General features: G+C 40.2%; 1 protein-coding gene across 1 annotated transcript; it reads left to right on the top strand.

Annotated features, from left to right (window-relative positions):
• The first annotated feature begins 321 nt into the window (after positions 1–321).
• Positions 322–15,521, top strand: EDARADD (EDAR associated via death domain). Its single transcript, XM_059835739.1, has 6 exons — positions 322–352; positions 4,744–4,802; positions 6,692–6,731; positions 9,605–9,693; positions 12,537–12,582; positions 15,122–15,521. The coding sequence occupies exons 1-6, from the start codon at positions 322–324 to the stop codon at positions 15,496–15,498; spliced, it is 642 nt and encodes a 213-aa protein (XP_059691722.1). The 3' UTR covers positions 15,499–15,521.
• The last annotated feature ends 9,393 nt before the right edge of the window (positions 15,522–24,914 follow it).

The raw sequence follows: 24,914 nt of genomic DNA, 5'->3' as shown, positions 1-24,914 counted from the left end.
GAACACGGGGCGCTCATGCAGTGGAGCACCTCCCGCCCGCGGGAGCTAACGCGGGGTATCGGCGGGAGAGCGGGGTTTCCCGCTGGGAAGCGCGGGCTCCCGGCGGCCGCCGCGCGTGGCCCCGGCGGCCACCAAGTCGCGCCGGGGGTGGGACCGCCCTCCCCGTGAAGGGCGAGGCCAGGCCCCGCGCCCGGCCCTACCTGCGGCGGGGCTCCGGGCGGGGCGGCGGCAGGAAGGGGGCGGCGCGGCGGGGCGACGGTTCCGGGCACGTCGGCGGGCGCCGCTTGTTCCTCGCGCTGGGACCCCGCCGCCGCCCGCCCCATGGCCGCTCCGCAGGACCCGCTGCCCCCAGGTGAGGACGCCACCGCGGGGAGCCGGGGGGGCGGTGGGAGGGGCGGTGGCTGCCCCCAGGCCCCCCGCCGCGGGTGCGGGACAGGCGCTGCGCGGGGGCGGCCCTCGGTGCCCTGCCGCCCCGCTTCCCTCCCCGGGCGGGGGTGACCCGCGGCTGTGGCTTGCGGGAGCCAGGCGAGGAGCCTAGCCCCGGCCGAGATTAAAAGGGTTTGTTACGTGCTCCCTTCCCCCTCCGCACACGCTAATTAAGCATGGTAATAATTTATCATGTGCTCTGCGGATGTGATTTAGCGCAACTTGTCTTGTCAAGCCTGCCCCAGTGTTTAGCGTGTAAGTTAGCTTGTACTTGCTAACAGCACATTAAAAAGCCAGTTTCCTGAAATCCGAGTGGTTTCAAAGCCCGCACTGTTTAACTTAGACGGCTAATGGTGCGAATGACTTGAGTATCTCATCTCAGGTGTGCCAGCCACCACAGTTTTGCCCTACCTATCTGCTCAGAGAGTGAGAAAGTTTTCAGTAGTTAACAGTGAACAAAAATTCACAAGTGCTGATGGACTTGGATTTTTTCAGAGAACTGAATATTCTAATATAATTTGCTGTATTTCCTCCTCTGATCCAAATCTGAAATTCATGTGCCTCTGGTCAAAGCAGCATTGTTGATTTGGGTTTAATCAAAGGGTTCATCTCCATGAACAATAGTAGTATTAGAAGGATCACTTTGTTTGAGTTGTACCATTAATGTTCTGCTTTGGTGCAAAAGACATCTTATATCTGTATGGTTGAACTACATAACTACAGTAGACCTTACATGCTTCACTCGCTACTGGTGATGTCGAGGCTATGTTGCAGGGGAAAAAACTGTAAGAAGGGAATACCATCTCTGCTACATGGTGCTTTCTGAGCCCCCTCCTGCTTAAAGGTCAAAATGCTGAGGTCTTCAAAACTCACCTTCAGACTTCCTTCCAATCCAAGGACAAAGAGCAGATGTAGGATTAGAAGTTTGAATATGTATGTGTATACACATATATACACCTGCGCGTATATAAAATTGGCAAACTGTTCACACTGTTAATTGCACAGCATTGCATCCCCATTAGAGTAGCAGTATTGAACAGAGAGAAATGGTGGTGATAGGTACAATTCTGCTGTTCCTGTTGCAGACTGGTTATGCTGGACAGGCTCAGGCAGAAGAGCCATCGCAGCCGCTGAGCAGTCAGTATGCAGGTGCTGGGTGGCAGAAAGGAACCTTGGGAGCAACCATTGAACCTGACTTATGTCCGTCCGAGTCAATTTGCACGTGCTGATTTATGCCCATCTGAGTCAACTCAGGTGTGGTTCCTGGTGGAAGTGTGGGGAAGTAAATGTAGGTCAGTGCCTGTCTGTTGTCAGTGGGGAGAATGGTGATAGTGATTTTCTTGAGGGATCCCGCATAGTGTTGTTATCAAGCTGTCTGTCAAAGTAACTATGAAATCAGATGGTCTGCACTGAATAGTCAGTCAGATGATACCTGTGTTTCCTGTCGGCCTTTCAACATGTAAAACTGGGGTTGTTTTACTTTTGAGATAAACAGAGAACTTTCCTCCCTGCTGTTTTGTGCACCTGCATCCAGCTGTATGAGGTGAGCTGCAGAATGCTGTGGGAGGTACGTGTGGGAAAGAGAGAGGGGACAAGGCTTTTTAATTGCCTTATTCAGAATTAAATATTAAGTCTGTGGTTTTCGAATTATCTGCCAACTACCAGTGATCAACAAGACCATGGTGAATCATCCGCAGCCAATGTGTGGAGTGTTTATTCTTAGGTACAAATATTTATACACATGCATGGCACTTGAAGAAAATGTTGGGACTTGGTAATGCTCTACAACCTAAAAAACATGGAAATTGCTGTTCTTCCTAAAGATCTAGAAAAACAAAAGGGAAGAAATTGAGGTATAGGGAAAGAAATACAGTTTTAAAATACTTTTCAGGATGGATACTAAGCAAGAAAGATGCAGAGTCACAGACTCACAGTGACTGTGTTTCTGTGTGAGACCTAGAAAGCAGGAGTCAATTAAAGGTACCACCCTGTACCCCATCTCCTCTTGTAGGGTCACCCTGGGGTCTGTCAAATCCTTATTTCAAATGCCTGTACTCTTGGAGCTTCTGCCATTTTTTCAGTGCTTCCCTCTAGACTGTGGAAAGTAAATAATTACCAGTGTCGTGATGTACCTTGGACATATCTTGGAGATATGACAGAAGATAGGGGATGAAGCCCTTACCATAGCTACAGTAGCCACCAAGGTTCACCAGGGCATTGACCTTTTGTGGGGTCTGCTTTCATCTACCCTAAGGCTCCTCTTATATTCCAAGGGCAAAAGAAAGATTTTTATTTTTATTTATTTTAACTCAGCCAAGAATCCATAATGAGGAAAAGAAAGAAACTGACGATATGTTGCCTGCTTTGCCACTGGGTTTGTTGGGTCTTTGCTGATGGGAGAAACAGGGAGACTAGGGATGCCTTCTTCCCTGGGGCCTTTCTTTGGCTCCCAGTACCTCCTCCTTTTTCAGCTTTCCTTTACAGGGTGGGCTTCTCTTTTTGCCCCAGCTCCCTTTCCAGTTTTTTCACAGCTCTCCACTACAGTTCCCACTTGGATCCTCCATTTTTGGCCCTGCTCTCATGCAACGTCTCATGCCAACTTACTGTATTTTCTCATATCCCAGTCTGACTCCCACCCTCTCTGCATTTGAATTGGGAAGCTTATGGCGGTTTGTACTGGCCCTTGCTATCAGGGCAGGCTTTATCCAGAAACGTTCTGTTAATACCATGTTTCTGGAGCAGGGATTTCATTTTTACCAAAAAGGGCACGTGTGACAAGAATACGGGGTTTTGGTTTGGGGTTTTTTCCTTTTCTGCATATGTCTTCCTAAACTTAGCACTGCAGCGTGAACATGCTCATCTGAAATTTCAAAGACCTCTGCCTTTGTAAAATATTCAGTGTGTCTGTGTGCAAAGGCTGTGTTCAAGCTTTGTAGATCTGACCCTTCTGATCGTGTGCCACCTGCCTGGAGAGTGCATATGGTCTTCCTGTGGGCTCTAGCACTGAGAAGGGCCCTTCCTGGCATTGCAGAGAGGGGCTGGGCACCGTCCCGGACACCCGGGACCTGCTGCTGATGGGGCTGCCTGACAGAAGCAGGAGGAAGAACAGCTCTGTCCTGGAGCCCTGGGGCTGCTTCTGTCCTGCTGCTGCCACCTTTGTATTTTCAGGCCTGTTTGTTGTACTGTCTTGCGTTGTCTTATGCTTTAGCTTGTTGTTCTGTTGCATTGAGTAGATTTGTAGGAGCAGGCCCCAAAATAAACAATTATGGTAAATTTGAGTTGGTTAGAATAGTGTCTATGTAACTTCAGTGCTATTTTGGGGCTCAGTGTTTATACTGGGCATTTTGTAATTAATTTCTGGGACTAAGTTGTATTCTAAAATGCACTGATTTCTATATTTGGGAGAGAGTAATCACGAAATACTGATTCCAACCAGCTCTTTCTGGTTGCAATTGAAAACATTTAATGAGTTCTTGTAGTAAATATAAGGACTTTTAGAATGAGAGTGACAAGAATGGAGTGAAAATCCTGCTACATAATTTAAAATGCTTTTCAGTTTTTGAAAACATGATACTTATCAACAGAAGAGATTCCTCAAGGAAGTGGCATGATGATGTTAAATTACAGGAGCAGTGTTGTGAATCCTGACTTCTGTATGAGCTTTGTTTCAGATTCTCTGTGCACTTCTGGTTAGTACCCCACTATTATTTGTCAATTCAGACATTGGTGCAGAGGGGTTGACATTTAGTGATTCACCTGCAAGTGCTTTGAAGATTTATTTTTGTATCCTTTTGATGGTAATATAATTGAACTTTATGATTCTATTGTATACAAATAATGAATGTTTACCTCAGATATATTTTTTTGTACTACAGTCTGCTGTTTATTATAGTATTAATTTTTGTTGTAGTGGGTATGTTTACTGTTTGAATTATTACTCTAAGGAACAAACAGAGTGCTGCCACTCGAGAGAACAAAATTTAGCTTTTAGCAGATTTACTGGATTTTATACTTTATTGCTGAATTGTTTTGTGATTTTTTTTTAAACTAAAAATAATTTAGAATTTTCATTTGAGTCTATCTTTTGTTAGCTTAGAGTTGAGTTTCCTTGTTACATGTAGTTTCTCATCTATGTGCTAGTAGTGCTGACATTTCCTAGTTTGTCATATTTTCATGTGGAAATGTAAGTTGACATAATGCATGTAATGGCTGCATAGTTGTGCTTTATCTTGGGTCAGGCAATGAAGCAAAATATGAACCGCCAGACAGAAATATTTTGAGTATTATGTGGTGATAAAGCTTTCTTATTTCCAGCAGATCATGCAGCAAAAGAGCCGGTGGAGGATACGGATCCAAGCACTCTTTCCTTAACAGTGGTATGTATTTCTGGTCTCATACAGTTCAAATCGTTATAGCTCTCCACAGTTATGTAATGCAGAACTGAGGTAAAACATTCAAGGATGTTAACTCAAGCTGTGAGTACATACAGGGTTTTGCTTGTCTGTATGATTGTATAAACAAATTTTAATTTACTAACCTTGTGCAATTGAAGTGTAAATAAAATTACCAATAGGTACATAAGCTGAATTGGATGGTATCAGCTGAGCTGTCCACAGGATAGCCTCTAGAGGCTGTGACAGTACCGTTTTTGAATTTAAAAACCCAACAACCGGGAAAGAGTGGTGCTGACATTCTTCTGGCTATATCAGTTGGAGAGATAAGAACACCCACCTAGGGCTTAAAATTTAAATTGTACTAAGTTATTATTCCTTCCTGTACCTATTTTGTCTGATGAGTTAGTCATGGAAAGGCAAGACCAAACAGCAGTGCCTTACAGCAGGCATGGGTGAACCTAAGGAGAGACCGAACAGCGCTCTCTAGTGCTTGCTGGCAGAGTAACACCGTTTGTGACAAGTTTTTCTGTCCTGGGGTATTAAACGTGTCAGTCTTATGCTGAGACGGGAGTATATCAGGTAAAAGTAATATGAAATTCTGTGAAGTCTTTTAAGAGTTTTTCTTTTTGATGTTGCTGTGGATTGTTTACTCTGGGGAAAAGTTACAGTGCCATGTAGTCCAGAGAAGACTGTTGTCTAATGTAGTTATGTAAACATATTGAAATGCATTGATTTATTTTATGGATGGCAAGCGGGCAAGCTATTGCTTTGCCTTGGTGTTTTCTTCCCATTTTGAAGCTTTGCAACAGGGAGTCAGCAGGAACTCTGAAAATTCCGCTAGTATTTTAAATGCTGATCCTTCACTGGGATCCATTATTGCAGTCTGTGCATGTGCATTTGTGTTAGCACGTTTTAATAAAAGATACAGACTTTGTGATTGGTTTTGTGGACTGACTAAATTAGATGCTGTATTTTGCTAAGGGGAGTTTTTAAAAGGTGGGGAGAAGTTTCTGTGTCTGAGACAAATGAGAGTTTGGTTATCTCCCCACTCCCTTAAATTAAGATGTCTTTAATCTGTTTGCTGGGTTACGAGCATCTATAAAAGCCACACCTACTTTTACATAAGGGTAGGGGTCATAGAGAAGGAGGTGGATTTCAGGTTTAATAGTAAGTTATAACACACCTGGAAATCAGCAGCTATCCCCTTAAAGTTTTCTGTTGCGTCTTAATCAGCTTTTTAGTTTTAGAGCAGAAGGGAAAAATATTTTTTTCTTTCAGTACAGTAACAAGGACAAGAGGAAATGGCCTCAGGTTGCACCAGGGGAGGTTCAGGCTGGATATTAGGAAAAATTTCTTTACTGAGAGAGTGGTGAGACACTGGAATAAGCTGCCCAGGGAAGTGGTGGAGTCACCCTCACTGGAGGTGTTCAAGGAACGTGTGGACATGGCATAGCGGGACATGGTTTAATGGGCATGGTGGTGTTGGGTTGATGGTTGGACTTGATGATCTTACAGGTCTTTTCCAACCTTAGTGATTCTGTGATTCTGTGAACATTCTAGTAAAAGCTTATATCTGCTAGAAGAGCTTTTGAAGTCATATCTATTCCTCCTGTTATGAATTACCTTTTCTAGATTATCTTGCCACTTAAATGCAAAAGTGCAATCTCTATTACTTTTGCGTGTGCTAATCAGTAGTGTTAGTAGCATCTCAATTCCCACATAAGAAGAGCGTTACTATGTCTGATTGTAGACAGATCAACTAGTAGCAATTTAAGAGATGCAACTATAATTATTCAGTTTTCTGCAGCATTTCTCCCGCACAATTACACTTAAAATAACAAACATCTGTGTCTCTTGCCTTTTTGTGACAGACTGAAAAATACCCTGTCCAAGACACAGGAGTCCCTAAAGGTAAGTATTGTGAATTTTGTCTGTTCAGGTGTCATAGATCTGTGTTGTTATGTGCAATAAAACCATTGGCGTTATCCAACAGATTGAAATACTCTTACTTTGTCCTAGATATTTATGTTTTAAATACAGTGCCGTCCTCTGTATTTTTAAGGTCAGTTTGGTGTATATGTATAACTTTTGAAATTTCCTTCCAAAGTTTAGTTTTGATCTAAAAGTCAGTCTAAAACTATCATTAGAAGATCTTGGTTCTCAATCTGGAATGAAAATGCAGTGGTGCCGTCAAAAAACAGTGTTCGGAGGACAGATTGTAGAGACACGATAAAGTTAGAAGGTGTCTTTGAAGAGATTACTAGTGCCTTTAGGTTATCAGAAATATAATCCAGGAATACCTTCCAGGTGTCTTGCCTCCGATTGCATTCTCAGCCTTATAACCAATTAACTCTTCATGCCATCTTTTACCTTCAGCAGGTTCTGTATTGTGCTGAAGTAAAATACTTGGATTACACAGGGTGACTATCCCCTTTATGATTTCCTTGGCATGTTGGGTGGGGTTTTTTTTGTCATCCCAGGCTTCACTGTTGGCTTTTGTTCAGGGATTGCACTGGCAGGGGCTCAGTTGAGGAGTGCTCTGCAGGTAGTGTGTTCTCCATCGTGTGTTGCACAGCAGGTCTGCAGTGGGGACAGACGCAGGCAACTATGCAGAAGCTAGTCACAAGGGAAACTTTTGCTGAGGAACATGAGTAATATACCACTGGGGTTAAAGAAAGGTTAGAGACTATTTTGGGGGCTTGAGAGAGCCAGCCAGAGGAAATGAGCATCTTCTCAGAAGTGCTGCTCAGTAGGGAAGGAGAATGTGGGATGAAAACTAATTTGAAGTCATTAGCTACTTTCTGTTTATTTGCAGCCAGGTGGTTTGTTCCTTCAAAATTGTTTATTAACACTAAAGCAATTTCTCTGTAACATTCTTTTCCATGTCCTGTTTTTTATTTCACCTGTGACATCACATCCCCCCTCAAAATTAATTAGATAAATTCCTAAATTTCAAATTTGTCAAAGTTGTTTGAAATCTGAGATTGCATGTTTTAAATGCATTTAATTTAAAAAGGAAAGCTGAGAGGAAGTAGAAATTTCAGCGCTTTCCACAGAAAGGAAATGAATTCGGTTTATTTTTAATTTTAGTTTCTGCTTCCTCTTGTTAAGTGTAAAAAGATGTAAGTACTAATATAGCTTGATGTTTCCCCCTTTGGAGCTGAAAGTGATACAAATACCTCTTAATATTCTGTTCATTTCAGTGATTTAATTTTTTTTTCTGAGAATGACTTCATAACTATTTCTATAAAAGTACAGACTTAGAAATATGAATCTGTGGGCTAAAAAATGTTACAGATGTGCAGGTCTGATTCTGCATAACACAAAATTTTGTTTGCTTCAGATACAATGTTTGAACAGAGAGTACATTGGCTAGGGGTGGGAGCTGTTTTGTTGCTTTTATAGGTCAGTTAATTAATGGACCATTTTGGTGTCATAACTTATTAAAGTTCTTAGCACCCTTTACCGATTATGAATTAAGGGTGAGTTGAGGGAACTTTTAATCTTGCAGGACTAGGCTTAATGTTTACATCATGTTTTGATTATAATTCTACCTCCGCTCAGATATAGAACAAATTTCACACATAACGTTTCCACACAAATGAAGTCGAATTTTGATGCCCATTTTCAGCCAGACTGTTCTGGATTTTATTTTCATTTTGTTGTCTCTGGACCTACAGTCATAAAGAATAAAGATTATCCTTATTAAACATTTACCCTGCTGGGGGTGAAATACTATTTGGCTTTAAGTACCAGAAGAAGAGGAAAATAATGATTTTGGTTTTTTTCTTGCAAGTGTAAGAAGGAATTATTTGATTCAGATCAATTTCTTCAGTCAGATAAGGAAATATGTCTTCTTTCTGTTATCTGATGACTCATAAAGATAACAGCTGTTCTTAAATGAGATCTTATCACTAAACAAACAGCCGATGGAAATGTACCAGCACTACAAATGTAGTCACCAACATGGAGAGTTCTTGTGTGTAAAAATGTGTAGAATATAACCTCTTTTAAGCTCGTGTTAATGGTTGGTCAATACCTGACTCAGAGGGATTATGCAGATGGTTTGATGATGAGGACCTTATTAATCATGCAGAGTGAAATTCGTCTGTTTGCACAAGGTTCACAAAGGGCTTGTGCATCCCTGGTACCCCATTTTGAGGGCTGAAGTGAAGCCTGAAAGGTAAATAGAGTTTGTGCTGTACTGGAGAATGTTGTGCTCAACTCCCAGGGCAGTTGATAAACACACTTTGAAACAGATTATTTCAATGCTTCAGATAACTCCTGTGTAGTAGACATAAGTAGGATAAGCCTAATTCACAAGGGGGCAGAATAAAAGGTAAATATTTGTGTAGTACATATTTCAACAATTTTCATTGTAAGTGTGATGAGAAAAGCAAAGCAAAAAGGTATTATATTGACTTGTGACAGTTGTCTTCAGTCTACTTTGATGTACTGGTTTGGTTAATATTCTTTGGTCAGCTTTCTGAAAGAAGAACATGACTCTTACTTCAAAAATAGTGTGGTGTTAGTTTAAAAAACAATTGCTATGATAGTATCTGATCTCTGCAAGGATTATTTTTCTTCACACGGCCATGCTCTGCATGATTCTTGCAATGTCTGCCAATTTAATATTTTGGGCTTTTAATCCAGCATTTCCCAGTGACTGATCATGATACAGAGATAATTTTTGTATGCTATACACCTATAATTTACATTTGATAGTCTTACTATTTAAATTTGTATTTGGGTGGAAGACTAGTGTTTCACAGTCTTTGTCTTAGATGAGGAATACCTAACAGATCAAGTTACATTGGAAATTGCATCTGTGAACATCAAGACCCTTACGTCAGATTCTGGCCTAATCCAACAGGTAAGAAAAATCATACCTGAATGTGCTATTGATTAAATAAGTATGTTAACAAATAAACACGTTTTCAGACTATATAGGAGAGCATGGAATTACTCAGTAAAACAGAGCAGAAATAGGCTCTCTTTTCAAGATTTCAGTGAAGTGAGCTTTTGTGGAGAAGAGCAAAAGAAAGGTTATTTAATCATTAATGAGTACTTTGCAGTTTAAATAGGTTTTGATTAGTGTGTGTGCTCTGAAGAAGAGCTGACAAAGAGTTAAGGCTTTGTCATGTATGCCCTCCCTCTTTCCTGCTGAATATAGAGCCAGGGCAGAGAATAAGTGAAGAAGTAAGGAATCCTAGGTTTTGGACTCCTTGTGTTTTGCCCTTAGGGAGGCATTTGACTGTTCTGCTTTGACTTTGGGACACTGCTCTTCCCGTAGTGGAAACACTCCACTGTTTGTGAAATCTTACCTTGCCATAGGGTGGGCAATGCTGAGTGACTCCCATGCTCCATGGTTACCATCTTTCAAGTGAATGTTATTTGCTGAATTTCAAATTGATGCTCTTTGGGTTGAGCAGAAAACTTGGAAAAGAGAAATGAATGAGTATTTTCCAGCGAGACGAAGAATTAAAAGGAGTTCCTTATGTCAGAGTCCCAGCTGAATTTCATCAGAAACAAACATGGGTTTAGTATGCATTTCACAGATGATGGAGGTAACAGTCTCATACCCATCATCAAGAAGAGAGCGTTTATTGCCAGCTTAGAATCACTATAAAGATATTTCAGTGTATTAGGGTGTTACTGGTTCTACAGAGCTGAAAAACTTTCTGCTTATCTTCAGACTGTGTGTAGTTTTATGGCTTTGATTAGGCCTGTAGAGGTTGATTGGATTTTAGTTGTGGCCAAAAAATATTCTTGCTTAATACCTTCATTTCATGGGCAGTAGCATTACATTGTCTTATTGCAATTACATTACAAGAAAATTATCTTGAATAAACCTGAGTGCATCTGACTTGATAAAAGTGGGTAATAACTGATCAATAAAAATAGAAATTTTGAAAACAGGTGTATGGCGCAGGTAAGTATCCCTGTTTTTCTTTGTACTTTTTGCAGTACTAGCCACTCTTGTTATTTTTTATCACAAGACATAAGTATAGTGACATTTCTTAAAGGCATTTGGGTATTAGCTTTCACAATATGGTTTGAACTTTCATGAATTCCTAAAGTCTGGGAAATGTTACTGAAGCTCAGGACAGCAACTTAACTATTGCAAACTAAGTGAACAGTATCCACTTTTCCTCCCCACCCCCTTTCATTTTTATTTGCTTGTTTGTTTCTTTTGAAACAGATCTCTGGGGAGGTTGAGCTGTGACAGGCAGCTCCTCATTCTCCCAATGAGTCACCCTTCTGGGGATTTGCTCCTCAGGGCTCGGTAATAATGTGCTACCTTTTTAAGGAATTTGTGGGAATGGAAACAATTACTATAATCAGGATCTCCAGATTTAATTTTTCTTAAACTTTGGGTGCTCACATGTTGCCATGAAGGCCAAGTTCATGTTTAAAAAGCTCTGTCCAGAGAGAGCTTATGTGGTGCCAGTGGAGAAGTAAACTACTAGGAGATAATGGCAAGGATTAGTCTGTTGTAAGTGGCATATGCAGTGTTAGATCTCTCTTGAGCAGAGAGCAGACGTTTTGGGGGGTGAATTGATGTTGCATGTGTGATCTTGCAGTTTTCAGGGAATAAAGAAATGCTGAAAACAGCATGCAAATTTTTCCTTTCCTAACAAAGTCTTTAAATATTTTGGAGATAGTTTACCTTCTTTATAATTGGACTGTGAATGTACGCATGTTCACCACATCAACTGAAACTGCCTGTATTCTATTTTTAGTGGATTTCTTTGTAAAGAAGGTGTAGCAGGTAGGAATAGAGTATCGTATTACACTATATTGTTACCCAGTTGACTTGTATTTGCATGCACAGCCTGCAAAATGTTAAGAAACCTGCTGTGATAGTTTTGGAAGAATGACACAATACAAAAAATCAACAGTACTTTATTGCAGCTATCTAAGGGGAAAATCCCCTTCTGCTTTCATCTTTAAATCCTCAACAGAAGAAAGCTATTTCACCTGGCTCCACACCCGCGTAGTTAAAATAAGGGCAGCTGCAGTTTACCGCAGTTCTAGGATCAAGGTGCTGTCCTTCCAGTTTTTAGGTGTTGCTCTCTAAATAGTAGAATTGAAATGTTACGACGTGTGTTGTAGTCTCAAGCTGCTAAGTAATTCCATTATGTTTAATTAGCAGGCAAAAAGCCACTGAGGGAATGTTTACTTCAAACAGGAGGAGGGTTAGACGTGAACCAGCAGAAATGCTCAAGTCCACCTGTTGTCTAGAAAAGCTTCCTATGTATGTAAAGAAATTTGTAAAAAAAGCTCCTCCACTTTTCCTAGATCAGTGAAACAATCCCTTACTGCTGCATGTTACAGGCAAAATTCTCATTTTTTTTTTCATTACAAAGCATTTAAAATATCTTTTTAATCAAGCTATATGAATTGTTGAACAGCTGTTGAGGGATTAAGAACAAGTTATTCAGAAGATGTAACCCCATAGCATATCATTAATAAAGATGACATTGTTCAGTGGCTACAACCAACAGGGTAGTTTTGTGAGCCACAGCATGAAAATGCTGCTTGTAAAGACTGCAGATTGTCAGTAATTCCTCAAAACCAGATATATTCCCTGCCTGACTTTACAAGTAGCTCGGGATTCTTCTAAGTAATTTCCTGCCACTTGTAAATTAGCTAAATAGTTATTCTGGTGTTCAAATACATTGTTTTGATTTATATTTGTTTTCTGCTTTGTAGCCAGAAGACAAAGACAAGCAAAACCATAGTGACAAATCGCTTTCAGGTAATATGTCAGCTTTACTGTTCTACATATTTTATTCCTAGATTTCCTTTGAAAGTACTTTATTAAAAACTGCTGTTTGTTATAGCCAAGAACTGCCTGGGTAGTCAATGCTTGTGGAGCTCATTTCATTACTAGTGTCATTTATAGCTTCCTCTTTGTTCTAGAGGGGGTGGTGATCAATAATGCAGGCCATGCAAAATGCATAAGTTGGGCTTTCCAAATGCATCTGGTACATCCACCTTTGGAAGAAATCTGTAAGCAGCTACCTGGAGAGAGCAGAAGCTGGCAGTGGGCTGTGGGGGCTTATTCCATAATTGTATGAGCTCAGCTGCAGGTGGGGTGTGTGTGGATGATATACAGCCCTGTTAATCTAACAGTGAACAACTGAGAATTTCCTGTTAGTAAAAAAGCTTGTCCTATTATGTAGCATTAGGTTCATGCAATTAGGTGGGTAGGTCATCATTTGCTCATCAGTATCTAACACAGGGCATCTTAGAAATGCAGGATTCTTTATAATGCTTTTGATAGTTTGCACATGGTATAGTACAAGAAGCAGGTTGGTTTAGTTTTGTTTACCTATAACTGTGCTCTGTGTTTTCTTTACCCCTTCTTCCCTGCTTCTATTGGAGGATAAAACTTACTCTGGCATCCTTGCAAAGCAAAATAAGATGAAATTCAGATAGGGTGCTCTCCTGCCCTTTGAGCTTAGCCAGAACTTTGATTGGATTACATTCAGTTTGCCTGGTTTGTGTAACTAAATCTTGGTATGAGGGAAGCAACCAAATTTTGTCTCACTTCAGCAAGAGTTTAGGGTGCACAAGAAGAACAGAATAGTTCATATATACGCCTCTGTAGAGAACAGCTGCAAGGCCTCTGGAATACCTGTGAGCAAAGATGTCACCAGAACATATTTCTCCTTAACAGGGAGTCTAAGCATTTGTATGAAGTTATGTGTCTGCAGCAGTGTTGTTGCTGCACGTCCTAACTTGTTGAAAACTTCAGAAGTTGTCTTTGGCCTGCTAAAAAAGCAAGCCGATGAACAACGTTACAAAAATAACAATAGCCTGTTCTTCCCTTAAAAACAAAAAACAAAGTGCCTGCAGAAGCTACATTCAACGGAGTTGCTTTTATCAGCACTAATATTCAGAATTTAAAAATCACAATTTGACGGTCTTTCTGGAATTTTCACACAATCTGACAATAAATACTGCAAATTAAAACAAACAAAAAAACCTTAACAGATGCCATTGTCTGTATGAGTAGGTGTCACTGAGTACCAGATTTGCCCTTTGCCAGAGATACAGTTCAGGTCTCTTAGACCAGCACTGATCCAGCACTTGTAAATTGTGTGTCACTGTTTTCTGCTGTTGTTTTTAATCACACTTTTGATTAATACCAGTTTTCTTATTGTAGTGTCCCTTTTTCAAAGAGTTTTATCCCAAGCAGGACCAGTTACTTCCCTATTTTCAAGCTGTACAATGAGGCTGGAGGGCAGAAGCTTTAGAAAGTGCTTCTAGGCTGCGTCCATAATGTACTACTCTTCAGACGTACTAAATTCTCCCTACCTTCAAAAAGGAGCAGGGAGAGTTAAGGTCATATCTGCAGCCAAAATGCTCAAACAATGCCCTGCACCACTGCAATGTTAAAGGTCTTAGTATTAGTATTTAAATAGAAGTATGACTAGAACTGGTTTCTACATGCTTTTACAGGTTATTAATATATAATACAGTCTGACAGCACCACATTGTTCACAATGCTGGGGAGATGTTGACTGTTGTGTGTGGGAGACCTCTAAATGGCAATTTTCAGTATTTGGTGCAGATTTTAGAACATATCACCACCTACTTCCAGCAACTTGGTATTTTTATTTTTCTCACACATGGAGGAGTATGCACTTTATTCCTTTCCATAATGTACATTTAAAATAGGCTTGCTTGGTAGAAGAGGGACAACTTTTATTGTAAGAGCCCTTACAAAGCAAAGGAACATTTCCACTTTTTCATTTTGTTGAACTACTAGTTGGTAGTTGTGTTTGCAGCTGTCAGCAGAGCTTCTCCTGGTGCAAATATTTCATGTTGTTATGAAGCCAGCAGCTCAGAAGTGCAAAATCTTTTCCTTCATCCTACAACATGTGTATACAAGATGCACATAATAAGCATATAATCCTGTTGGTGATGTAAGCAGGGGTTATGGCAGATTCAAGGAACTGACGTAGTTCCCAAGAACAAAAAAGGGGAATATCCCAGGTCACACACTGGCTTGAATTGCATGCCTTTTCTATAAAAGTATAAATATGGTACTTTCAAAATTACTGTCCTTTTGATTATAGCCACTGAGCATAGTGAAGAGAGAAGTCTTAGAAAGTTAATTTCATGAGTACTTCATAAGGAAAGGCATTACATGTCACTATTTTGACTTTTTCAGAAACGATTCACAGGGACATAATACTCGTCAACCCTTTGTGCTTTTAACTTTTTGTTCCTGGTGAAACCACAGCAATAGATCCTAACCTCTCCCCCTGTAATGGTTTTCACTGCAGATCTCAAGAAAACCTGCAAGGAAAATGGCACCTGCTCCTTGTGCTTATTCCGTGCACCGACCATCAGTGACATGCTCAATGATGAGGACTTGTTGTACACAGTGAGGCTAAAGCTGGATCCCTGCCACCCAACAGTGAAAAACTGGAGAAATTTAGCAAGCAAGTGGGGGATGACTTATGATGAATTGTGTTTCCTTGAACAGAAGCCCCAAAGTCCCACCTTGGAGTTCTTGCTACGGAATAGTGACAGGACTGTGGAGCAGCTGATCGATCTCTGTAAATTTTATAAGAGAATTGATGTTGTGAAAGTGCTGCTGAAATGGGTGGAGGAGGAATGGCCCAAGAGAGGGAACAGAACTTACCAGAATGACTTCTAGGTCAAAGAAAGTTGTTAGTCCATACGTATTAAATGCTGGGACTAGCTGCCACTAGTACATGGGAAGTTTCCCTTGCAAGAGAGAGAGCTCGTACTGATGGTTTGTATACTGTGTAAGCTTTATGTACTGTATACACATATATATGTTCTGTGCCCTCAGGGTTGCAAAGATAACCTTCCAAAAATGGATGGAATAATGCAGGTTGTGTTCTTGAGACTACAAATGCCTTCAGTTTCTTTGCTGCTGTTCGTAGGCTTCCTAAGCAGAAGAGGAATGAAAAAGCCAGACCACTGGTTTTACTGCAGCAGTTGTGAACCATGTCAGTTGTGTGCTGTTGCTATTGGGAAAGCCACAATTAGAAGGCAAGTCTCTTTGGCCTTTCTGGCAGCCCTTCCACAGTTTTATATGTTCTACCTGGATGAAGATGAGGCGTTATTTTTTTTTCTTCCTTTTTTTAAGCTTTATGACACTGTTTTTGGCACAGAACACCTCAGTGTTCCAAGCAGCAGTTTGTTTTTGCATGTTACAATTAATTCAATGTTTCAACATCACATTCAGGCAAATTAAGCTTTAAATCTCTTTTATAAACAAGAATAGATGTTAAACAAAATAATTATTTGCATACTTCTACATCATAGGGCATATATTTGCTATAGAAGAAATCATGCAATTCAGAGAGACTTTCCAGCCCATAACTACTGGGCTCCAAAAAACCCCAATTAAAATGCTTTATATTTAAAATTACTTTCCAAAGTTTTGAAACAATATATACTCTGAGTGCACTTATCTGTTTATCTCAAATGCCTCTCGCTTTGCAGTGTGAGGTGACAGTTAATGCCTCACGCACAGTATATCCTTAGTATTGAGTATAACTTCCCTTTTTACAGGCTGTGGTTTTCTTTATAGTCCTGTGGGTTGACCTACTTTCTGTCCCACAGCAAAGTAGTTGCACACTTGCGTGAAACTAGCACAAGTTTATGTACTGATTAAAGCCACTCTAATGGGAAACTAACAGGTGAATTCATCTACAGTCCAGGTGGATGGTTATTAAAGCACTTATGGTGGTTTAGACTGATGTTTCTCAAAGAATTTTGATACTCTGAATTACACTGTTTACATTTTAAATATTTTAGAAATTGTTTTTTTCCCTACCATTATTCTATGTTCTATTGTTTTAAAAAAACTCCTGAAAAATCAGTTATACAATACAATGTATAAAGTACTTACAGCTATAATGCCACACACAAAAATGTTATGACTTAAAAATACTTCTAGTTGTTACCCTTACTAAAAGCATCTCAGACAGTACTAATATGTACATAGGTGTATATACCAAAGCACTGGTGAACAGTATGTCAAGATGTGGGGCAAAACTAGAATGGGGTACAGGCTGATGCACTGTTTACTTTTCTCAAGTAGAAATGACTAAGAATTAGTAGCAAAGCTGAGAGAAGTCTAATGCTGTATACTGAGTTTCTTACTATAAGAGAATGAAAAGGGACCTCTAGTAATACTGCATTACAGATACTGAGCAATATGGTTACAGAGGAGCTAGAAGAGTAACATTTTCAATGTCAGGCACTAGTTCCGGGGTGACATAACTTAGCTTTATTTTAGTGACTTCAAGAAGCTGAAGATCGAGTTTCAAGGTGAAAAGACTGACCTAAATTTGAGGTTTGAATTTTTTTCTGTTTTTTAAAAGTTTGTGGAAGACTGGAATTTTTACTGCCTTTTTTTAACCATTCCTCAAAAAAGCTGCTACTCTTTAGAACAGTAAGTTGTCTAGCCATATTTTAAAGAGGCAATTGTACTGCTGTATCTTGTTGGGGCTGCAGTTCAAATGTTTCATGTTCCTCTTCTAGGAAAAGGGGTTTCTCGATAGATGTCTGTCAACTCTAACTTTTGCAAATAATCTCCTGTCTTTAGTTAGGAGCTCTAGAATCAGCTTTGATAGGAGCTGGAGACCTCACCTAAGACTCACAACAGGAACATGAAATGATGCAGCAGCATTTCTGAATCAAGGTGTTCAACTGAAGTCTACCCCTTTCCCTGTTTTCTGGCTAAAACTTGTAAAATTTTGAAGAAACACTGTTGTCTTGTGGAAATGAGTTCTGATCCCTTGAAGCTCTTGAAAAGTCAATGTCAGCTGCCAGGATTCATGTCTGATGGAAATAAAGCTGCTTCTGAGAGTTCATATGTGGATTCGGTATAAATTCAACACTGAAGGTTGAAAATGTTAGCCTTAAACTTCATCACACACTGGATTACTCATTAGTATACTTGAAATATTTTTTCCTCTGTATGGCATGAATTGAGATGTACACACTTTTTTTAGTTTTATATCTGTTTACAAGATATTGGGTCTGAGTGTTCAGTTTGTTCTTATACCTTCTGTTATAATGTATACTATTTTTAGAAGAAATATAGATTGTCAATGTTTGACTTTATTGTATTTGTTTTTATTACAGCTAGGAAAACAGCTGTTTTCCTTCTCACCAGTCACCTTGGAACCACTGAACTATCAACTAGTGTAAAAAAACATCTTATATACAAGATTCATGGCATCTTAAAGCACCTATGTTTGCAACAGATACTGCTGTTCAAGAAAGGAAGATGCATTTTTTTTTATCTTTTCCATACAAAAAATGAGTTAATTTTGATAAGATGATGAACAAAGATGTTTATCTAGAAACTTGCAGCAGAGTTACTAACTATAGAGAGGTATGAAACCTACACTGAGTGAACTCTTCCTTAATTAATGATCAATCTGATAATGAAGGTTAGAGAATCACATGGACGCTGAAAAGGCTCTACTAGACTATCGGTTTGGTTCCATTATATCTTTCTCCTATTCCCATACGAGATCCACTTTCCCTTCAGGGATTTCCAGTTCTTTGCCTGCCATCTCTGTGCCTGCAGGATAATCAGTGGTTCTTCCAACCCACTTTAGCTTCTATGAAGATGTCCAAACTGCTATATTCCTTCATTCCTGCAGCTTTATCTAAGACAGGGTGAGCCTAATAACTGTTCTTCAACAGCAAAGGTACAGTTGTGTGCTCCAGGAGCCCCTAGTTTTGCTATGAGGTCAACTATGGGGCATCCCCAACAAAATGGTGACAGCATCCAATTGCCTTACTCACTGCATGCACTTCACTTTGATCTGTGGAGAGGAATGCAGAATGGGTTTGGGACTGTCCTTTGGAAGCCTACCATAAAGGATAGGGTAGTCAGCACGGCCCCAGGTGCTTGTTTGGAAGTAAGGTGTACCAAAACTGTAAACCATACTTCTTCCTGAATCACTACTGAATAATGGAGAGCTGCAGCTCAGTCTGGGCAACGCTTCATGTAAAAGACTGCATATTTTTCACTGTCTCAAGCTGACTGCCTCCCACAGTTCCAAGTCAAGCTGTTAGCAAGTGGAAAAAAAATGTAAATTCTGCCTTATGGTGGTTAAAGTTAGGGTAACACTGTTACTTGTGGCCAAACGCAGTCGGAAATTATTTGTCAGACAGCAGAATTGTTTAAACAAGGTCAAAGAAAGTGCATGGCATTTGTAATAATTTAAAGAGCACCCTACTTCTGTAATTTTTGCAGCATATCATGTGCTCTGTCCATGAAGGAAAAAGCAGTTAGTTACTCATAACTAATTTCAATATATCTTGTAAGTCTTAAGTTTTGGGTCAGTTTTGGACAGTAGGGCAGAGCACCATTAAATGAAGACTTGGGCTTGTTGCCGGTTTTGAGAGGAAAGTGCTTTTCCTCTCAAAGGAAGTTCAGCTGAGTCCTGAGTTCAGCTAGTCCTGATTGTAGTTGTAAGGCTGTACTTTGGCCAAGGACTCGGACTGACTCCATCTTACAAGAAACTGGTGGCAAAGAGGAATTGACAGACCTGGGAAAGGCTTGTCTGTACCCTCTGTTGAGGCAGGGGCAATGAAACAGCTGGGCAGACTTACTAGTTGGTTTGATCTTTGTATTTTACCTTTGTAAAATGGTGATTCTTGATTTCAAAGGCAGGACATTGGGGTAAATGTATATTTGTTACTGTCATTATGAAAGTCGCATAAGAATCTTAAATGTGAGAAAGATAAAGCAGTGCAAGTCTTGTTAGGATGGGATCAGCAAGGTTGGCTTTGGCCTTTTTGAACTCCAACATGAAAGAGTGTTGGTGTGTTGGGTTTGTTCACGCTTTGTTTACTGGCCTTCACAGTACTATGAAGATGACGATTAAAATTGGAGAAGATATGAGAAAGAAGTAGCTTCTGTCAGAAATAATTAGTGAGAAGTAATATCTATGGTGTTACCTTTCTCTTTGCTCTGATGTATGTCTAGAAATAGTTTCCTTGACTGAAAATCTTAGTTATTTACAGCTGCATTTTTCAACATTTTTGAGAAAATTCCAGAAACAAGGCCAAATGTTTTAGTAACTTGGAGAATAAATGTGTTCTGTGTATCTGTGTACAGCATAAGATAGATATGCAACTTTACATATCCACATAAAGGTGCTTTTTTTATTATGAGTTTACTTCAAAATTGCCCAATATTTAGTTTGGGAATGCTTCTTTTCTCCAAGAATAACCAAAGTTTCATGTTGTTGATGCTATAAAACACATTTACACAACAAAAAAGTTTCTTAACAGGAAGAGCCAGGATAAGAGTAAGAAAGGGGCACCCAAATCCTTACACTAGCAATAATATCTTGAGTCTAAGCTGAGGGGTTTTTTTTCATGTTTGTGCCCAATATATGTGAGCTTCTCCCACTCCTTTCAAGCTTCAGTTCATTCACAATCCCATAAATAATTTACTAGATTCTTTTTGCCCTAATTTTACTTTTGTCTTTACTTTCTCTGAAGCTGAGGAGTTTACCAACTCAAAGGTCTGTTAAAAGCCTATTCCCCTCTAACCATCAGAAAACACCTACCATCTCGTGGTGAGAGGTGATACTACAGCTCTCTCATTTCTCCCTTGAAAATGCAGCAATGCTGAGTGTGAGGGAACCCATCTGTAACTGCAGAGACCCAACAGGGAGATCCAAAGGCAACTGCAGTGAGGATGATGGTATAGCTAAGGTGTGAAGGTGTAGTCCTAAGGATTTTGGGTTTGGTCACAGTCTCTAGTTTGGAGAACATCACACAGTTTTTTGTTTTGCACAGATGCGTGGTGTTTCTTGGTTTTTATCTCCCTAGGTAGGTAGGGACTGAGGCATTATGTTTGTGTAGACCGTGGCATGACCATCTTTGGGGGTGGGGGGGTGGGGGGGTTTGGGGTGCAGACAGGGCAGGCATAGGCACAGGTTTGCTCTGGTATCGGTTGCAATGCAAATGAGGAAGTGATCCTGACTGCTTTCAGAATCCTAGAGCGTTGTGTCATTGATTTAAAAAAGAAGGGGTGAGCATGTTTTAAGGGTTATATGGCCTGTAATGGGTATTCAAAAGGACCAGTGACTTCTCTGTAACTCGTTTGTCCTTTGGCCCTCATACCTAATCTGTATCTTGCTTGCTCTTATGCTACTCTTCAACCTTTTGCTTTAAAAAGCAGGCATTGCAACAAAAAAATAGACTACTTACTAGTTTCTGAAGTAGCATTTTAAGCTTTTGAATGGGTAAGCCCATTAAAAAAAAAAAAAAGACTTTTTACTTTGTTCCCTGTGATTTGTAAAATTTGTGCATTTAGGCTTTAAACTGAAAACTGGAAGACCTGAGTGGTCACTGGAGCTAAGTATTGACATATCAAGGAAGAGTTATGGAAGGCCACTGAATAACAGCCGAACCAGCTGGGCTGTCAACTAAAACTGTTGGTGTACCGAGAAGTGGTGACTCATTACTCGGAAGCTAAAGCCTTTCAAAGAAGCTAGGGGAATAATTTCCATCAGAAAATGCTGTCATGCACAAACAGCTCCACTAAAGCTATGGAAGACACAACAATGTCAGGGTTTTGAGGTCATATGAAGTCCTTACGCATAAAATTTCTGCTGAACAGTACAGTGTGCCTGTAGTACTGTATTAACTAGAGGAAGAAATTACAGTTATTCTGGTACTACACCACAATATAAAAAAGATTATCTGAGAGTAACTTCCACTGGGCAGGTTTCTTAATGGGGACTAGTAGCTTACTTCGATTGCATCACTACAAAGCTAGATAATGTGTGTATCCACCAGCTTTGGGTTAGGACAAACAATCTTGTCATAACCCATATTTTTGATCTCTTACCAGCCTGTTAAGGACTTGATGAGATCTGCAGAGAGCCACTGAGGTTTTTAATATTGAATGGTCATAGTGGTGCATTACCATATAAGCGGTATTTACAGTGGGGAGAAGCTTCTGGTTCTGGACAGGTTTTTTCTTGCAAGATATTCAGACAGTGATTCATTAAAATATACTACATCTTGCCATGGATCGTGTTGTGGAGGCCCAAAAGTGGTATCATTGACCTAAAAATTAATTTGGCAAATTCATGGCCTGCTTATTCAGTAAGATGGTGCAATTGTAACCTCTGGCTCAGAAAGTCCTCAATGGCTGATGGTAAGAAGCTGAGTGTGTTGTACTGTGTGCTTGCCTCGATTCTCACTCTGCTCCTTTAGGCAGCTCATGATGGTCTCTAACTGTAATGGTCGTGGGTATGTGATCCTTTGACTTGATATGGTACAGCCAGTTTTGTCTCTACAAGACCATAGATGTCTTGTACCAACCTCAAAAAAACAGCAGTACTTAGGAAGCTGTTACGGTACTGTATGCATCAGAAAAAGGACAAATGTAGCCAGTGGGGCAGCCAACCCTAATCCTGAACTAAAGTCAGCATAACCTTTGGGCTTTGGTACATAGGCTAGGAAGAAAAGTAAATAAGCATATCTGAACATTGAGAAACAGCAAGCAACCTGTTACAGAAAGTGCTATATAGGCCTAAAAAGGAAAAGCAGCCTCTTACATAAAGGGAAGAATGGTGTTTTGAATTGTGGAGAGGAGGAGAGTTGAACAAAAAGGAACCCGTAAGAGGTTTTGAAATGTGTTTATTTGTGTCAAGTCTAGGGACATCTCTTTGTTAAGTAGCTTACCCTTAAATGGTGGGAATTTTATAACTGGAACTGTGTATAAAATATTGGGCCAAGTAAGTATGACTACGTATGTTGTTACCCTGACTTTGGGCAATGACTTGCTGCCATGAGAGGTACAGGTTATAGGCTGGGAAGCAAGGAGTAAGTAGGATAGCATGTAATCACGTACTTTGTGGCACTCTGCTGAAAAGTGGGAGGAACTGGAGAGCAGGAGCAGATAGCGGAACAGCAGCAGATAGCTAAGGCAGCTAGCAGAGCTAGAGCACTGCCAGAGTGACTCATAACGGGCAGAACATGCAGCTGGGTCTGCTGCAGTGTGGATGCAGCCCTGCTGCCCAGCAGGGAAGGCACCAGCCTCTGCTTTGGAGAAGTGCAGATGTAAGATGAAGTGTTTACTGCAGGAAGAAAGGAGCAAACATAGCGGCTCCTTTACCAAGAAGTTAAAGAAGGGCTCAAAATAGTCTGTGGTTGTACTCTTCTTTTTCTGTCCAATAAAGCGGTGTTTGTTAAGCCACCTGACTGAGTATGTGAGAAGGGGTTAAAAAAAGTGCCTGGTCATCAATTTGGTTCAATTTTCCCAGATTTCTGAGTGGGTGTTAACTGTTACTAGCATGGCCTGTGTTGCTGTCAGAAGATTACACTGAAGCATGCTACAATTATACAGGTGATTGTAACAAACTGTGTCAAATTCAGTTTTGCTGACAACAGACTCAGCGAGCACAGTATTTATCTAAACTAAAAATTCATTGTCACTGTTAGACTCAGTCACATAGACCCAAAAGCTCTGTGTAAAATGGTGCTAGACACCATCAGTCTGTCCTAATTAATGTGTTGTGGTCTGACACTGCTGCTCAAGTGTTAAGTCTGTCTGTTCTCTAAAGTGGAAAGGGAAAACAGAATGGGAAGCTAAAGCTGTAAAAGATCACGTTTCAGTTTTTAATGAGATGAACCAAAGCAGTTCTTGGTACCCAAGAGGGCATATGTAAGATTTGGAGGTCACCTAATTATCCGCAGAGATAAGCAGGAAGTTCGTAAAGGCTGTGCTCAGTAGCACTGCTTGGGTACGGTAGCTGCTGACATGCAGTAGCAGCTCCTGCATTGCTGCTGTCTTGTGATTATATTCATCTCCCAGTTCTTGTCATTGGGGCAGGAAAGGCAGGTAAAATTTCTTAGGGGTAACAGGGTCCTGCCTCAAATGCTACCTTTTGGCCAAGAATAGCTGCTATATTTGCTTCAGCTGAAATTGTTTGCCTCTGTTTTGACAGAACACTTCTGTTGCTCCAGCAAGCAAAATTCTGCTGGAACATGGGAAGTCAGACTATGCTGACAGAATAACAACACATGGTCCCAGCAATGGTTGTGTGCACGTCGAATTGTAGCTTTAAAAGCAAAAGCCTGAATTAGGACTTGGACCATGGAAATAAGGGAAGACTTTGTTATTTGCTGTCATGACTGTCATTAGTAAATGGTTTTAAAAAAATAGCAGTCACAAGAAATCAGCAGGAAAATGACAGTCTATGAACAAAACAACTGCAGTGTAGTGCAAGGCTACTCAAGCTGTAACCCAATGACTCATTGTCAATGGTGCATTAGGTTTGGGAGCTGAAATAGGAATTTTCCTGCAAATTTCATAAACTGCCTATGACTCAGCCTTCAAAGAGGTGATCAGCATGTTAATCAAACAGCTGTTCTGCTTCAGTAAAGAACTGGTGCATACTTGAAATCACTGTATTTCCTTTGGATTGTTTCTTCCCAAAAGTAGAAGAGCTCTGAGCCAGAAGTAGTAGTAAAGTAGTAAAACTTTATTTTCTGTGGTTCTTTTAGAAACACTTCCACTTATTGCTCGTCCTTTCAGCATCACTACTTTTTGTGTTCCAGCCCTTCAGCATCTTTTCTATCCCTGTTTTTTGACCTGAACTTTCAAACCTGCTTTGCGGTTGCTTTCTAATACTGAGAAGTGAAGGCATTTCATGTACTTCTGTCAGTCTGGTTTTATCAAAACTTTCTGCTCTTTAAAATAGAATGCCTGGAACAATAGCTTCAAAGAAAACTAAGTGGTAGTTCAGGCTCTAGGACCTTTTCTTTATTCTCTTTTTAAAAAGTGCAGTGGAATTTTGTAGAACAATTGAGTAGCAGGCTTTTTGCTATCACCTGACTACAGACAATAGTTCTCGGTCCTCTCTCAAAACCATGCATGATTCTAAGGTATCTTTCCCCAAGCGATCTGCTTTGCTGCCCTTTAATCTGGACAGCTCATTTCTGCAGTTTTCCTCAAAAGAAATGTTATCATACCTTTCTATGAATTAATCCTTCAAATCTGATATAGCTAAGCTGATGTACCCTTTAAAGCAGCAATCCTACAACTCT

Source organism: Gavia stellata, chromosome 2 (genome assembly GCF_030936135.1).
Source record: "Gavia stellata isolate bGavSte3 chromosome 2, bGavSte3.hap2, whole genome shotgun sequence".
Lineage (NCBI taxonomy): Eukaryota > Metazoa > Chordata > Aves > Gaviiformes > Gaviidae > Gavia > Gavia stellata.
This window is presented reverse-complemented; position numbering and strand designations above follow the sequence as displayed.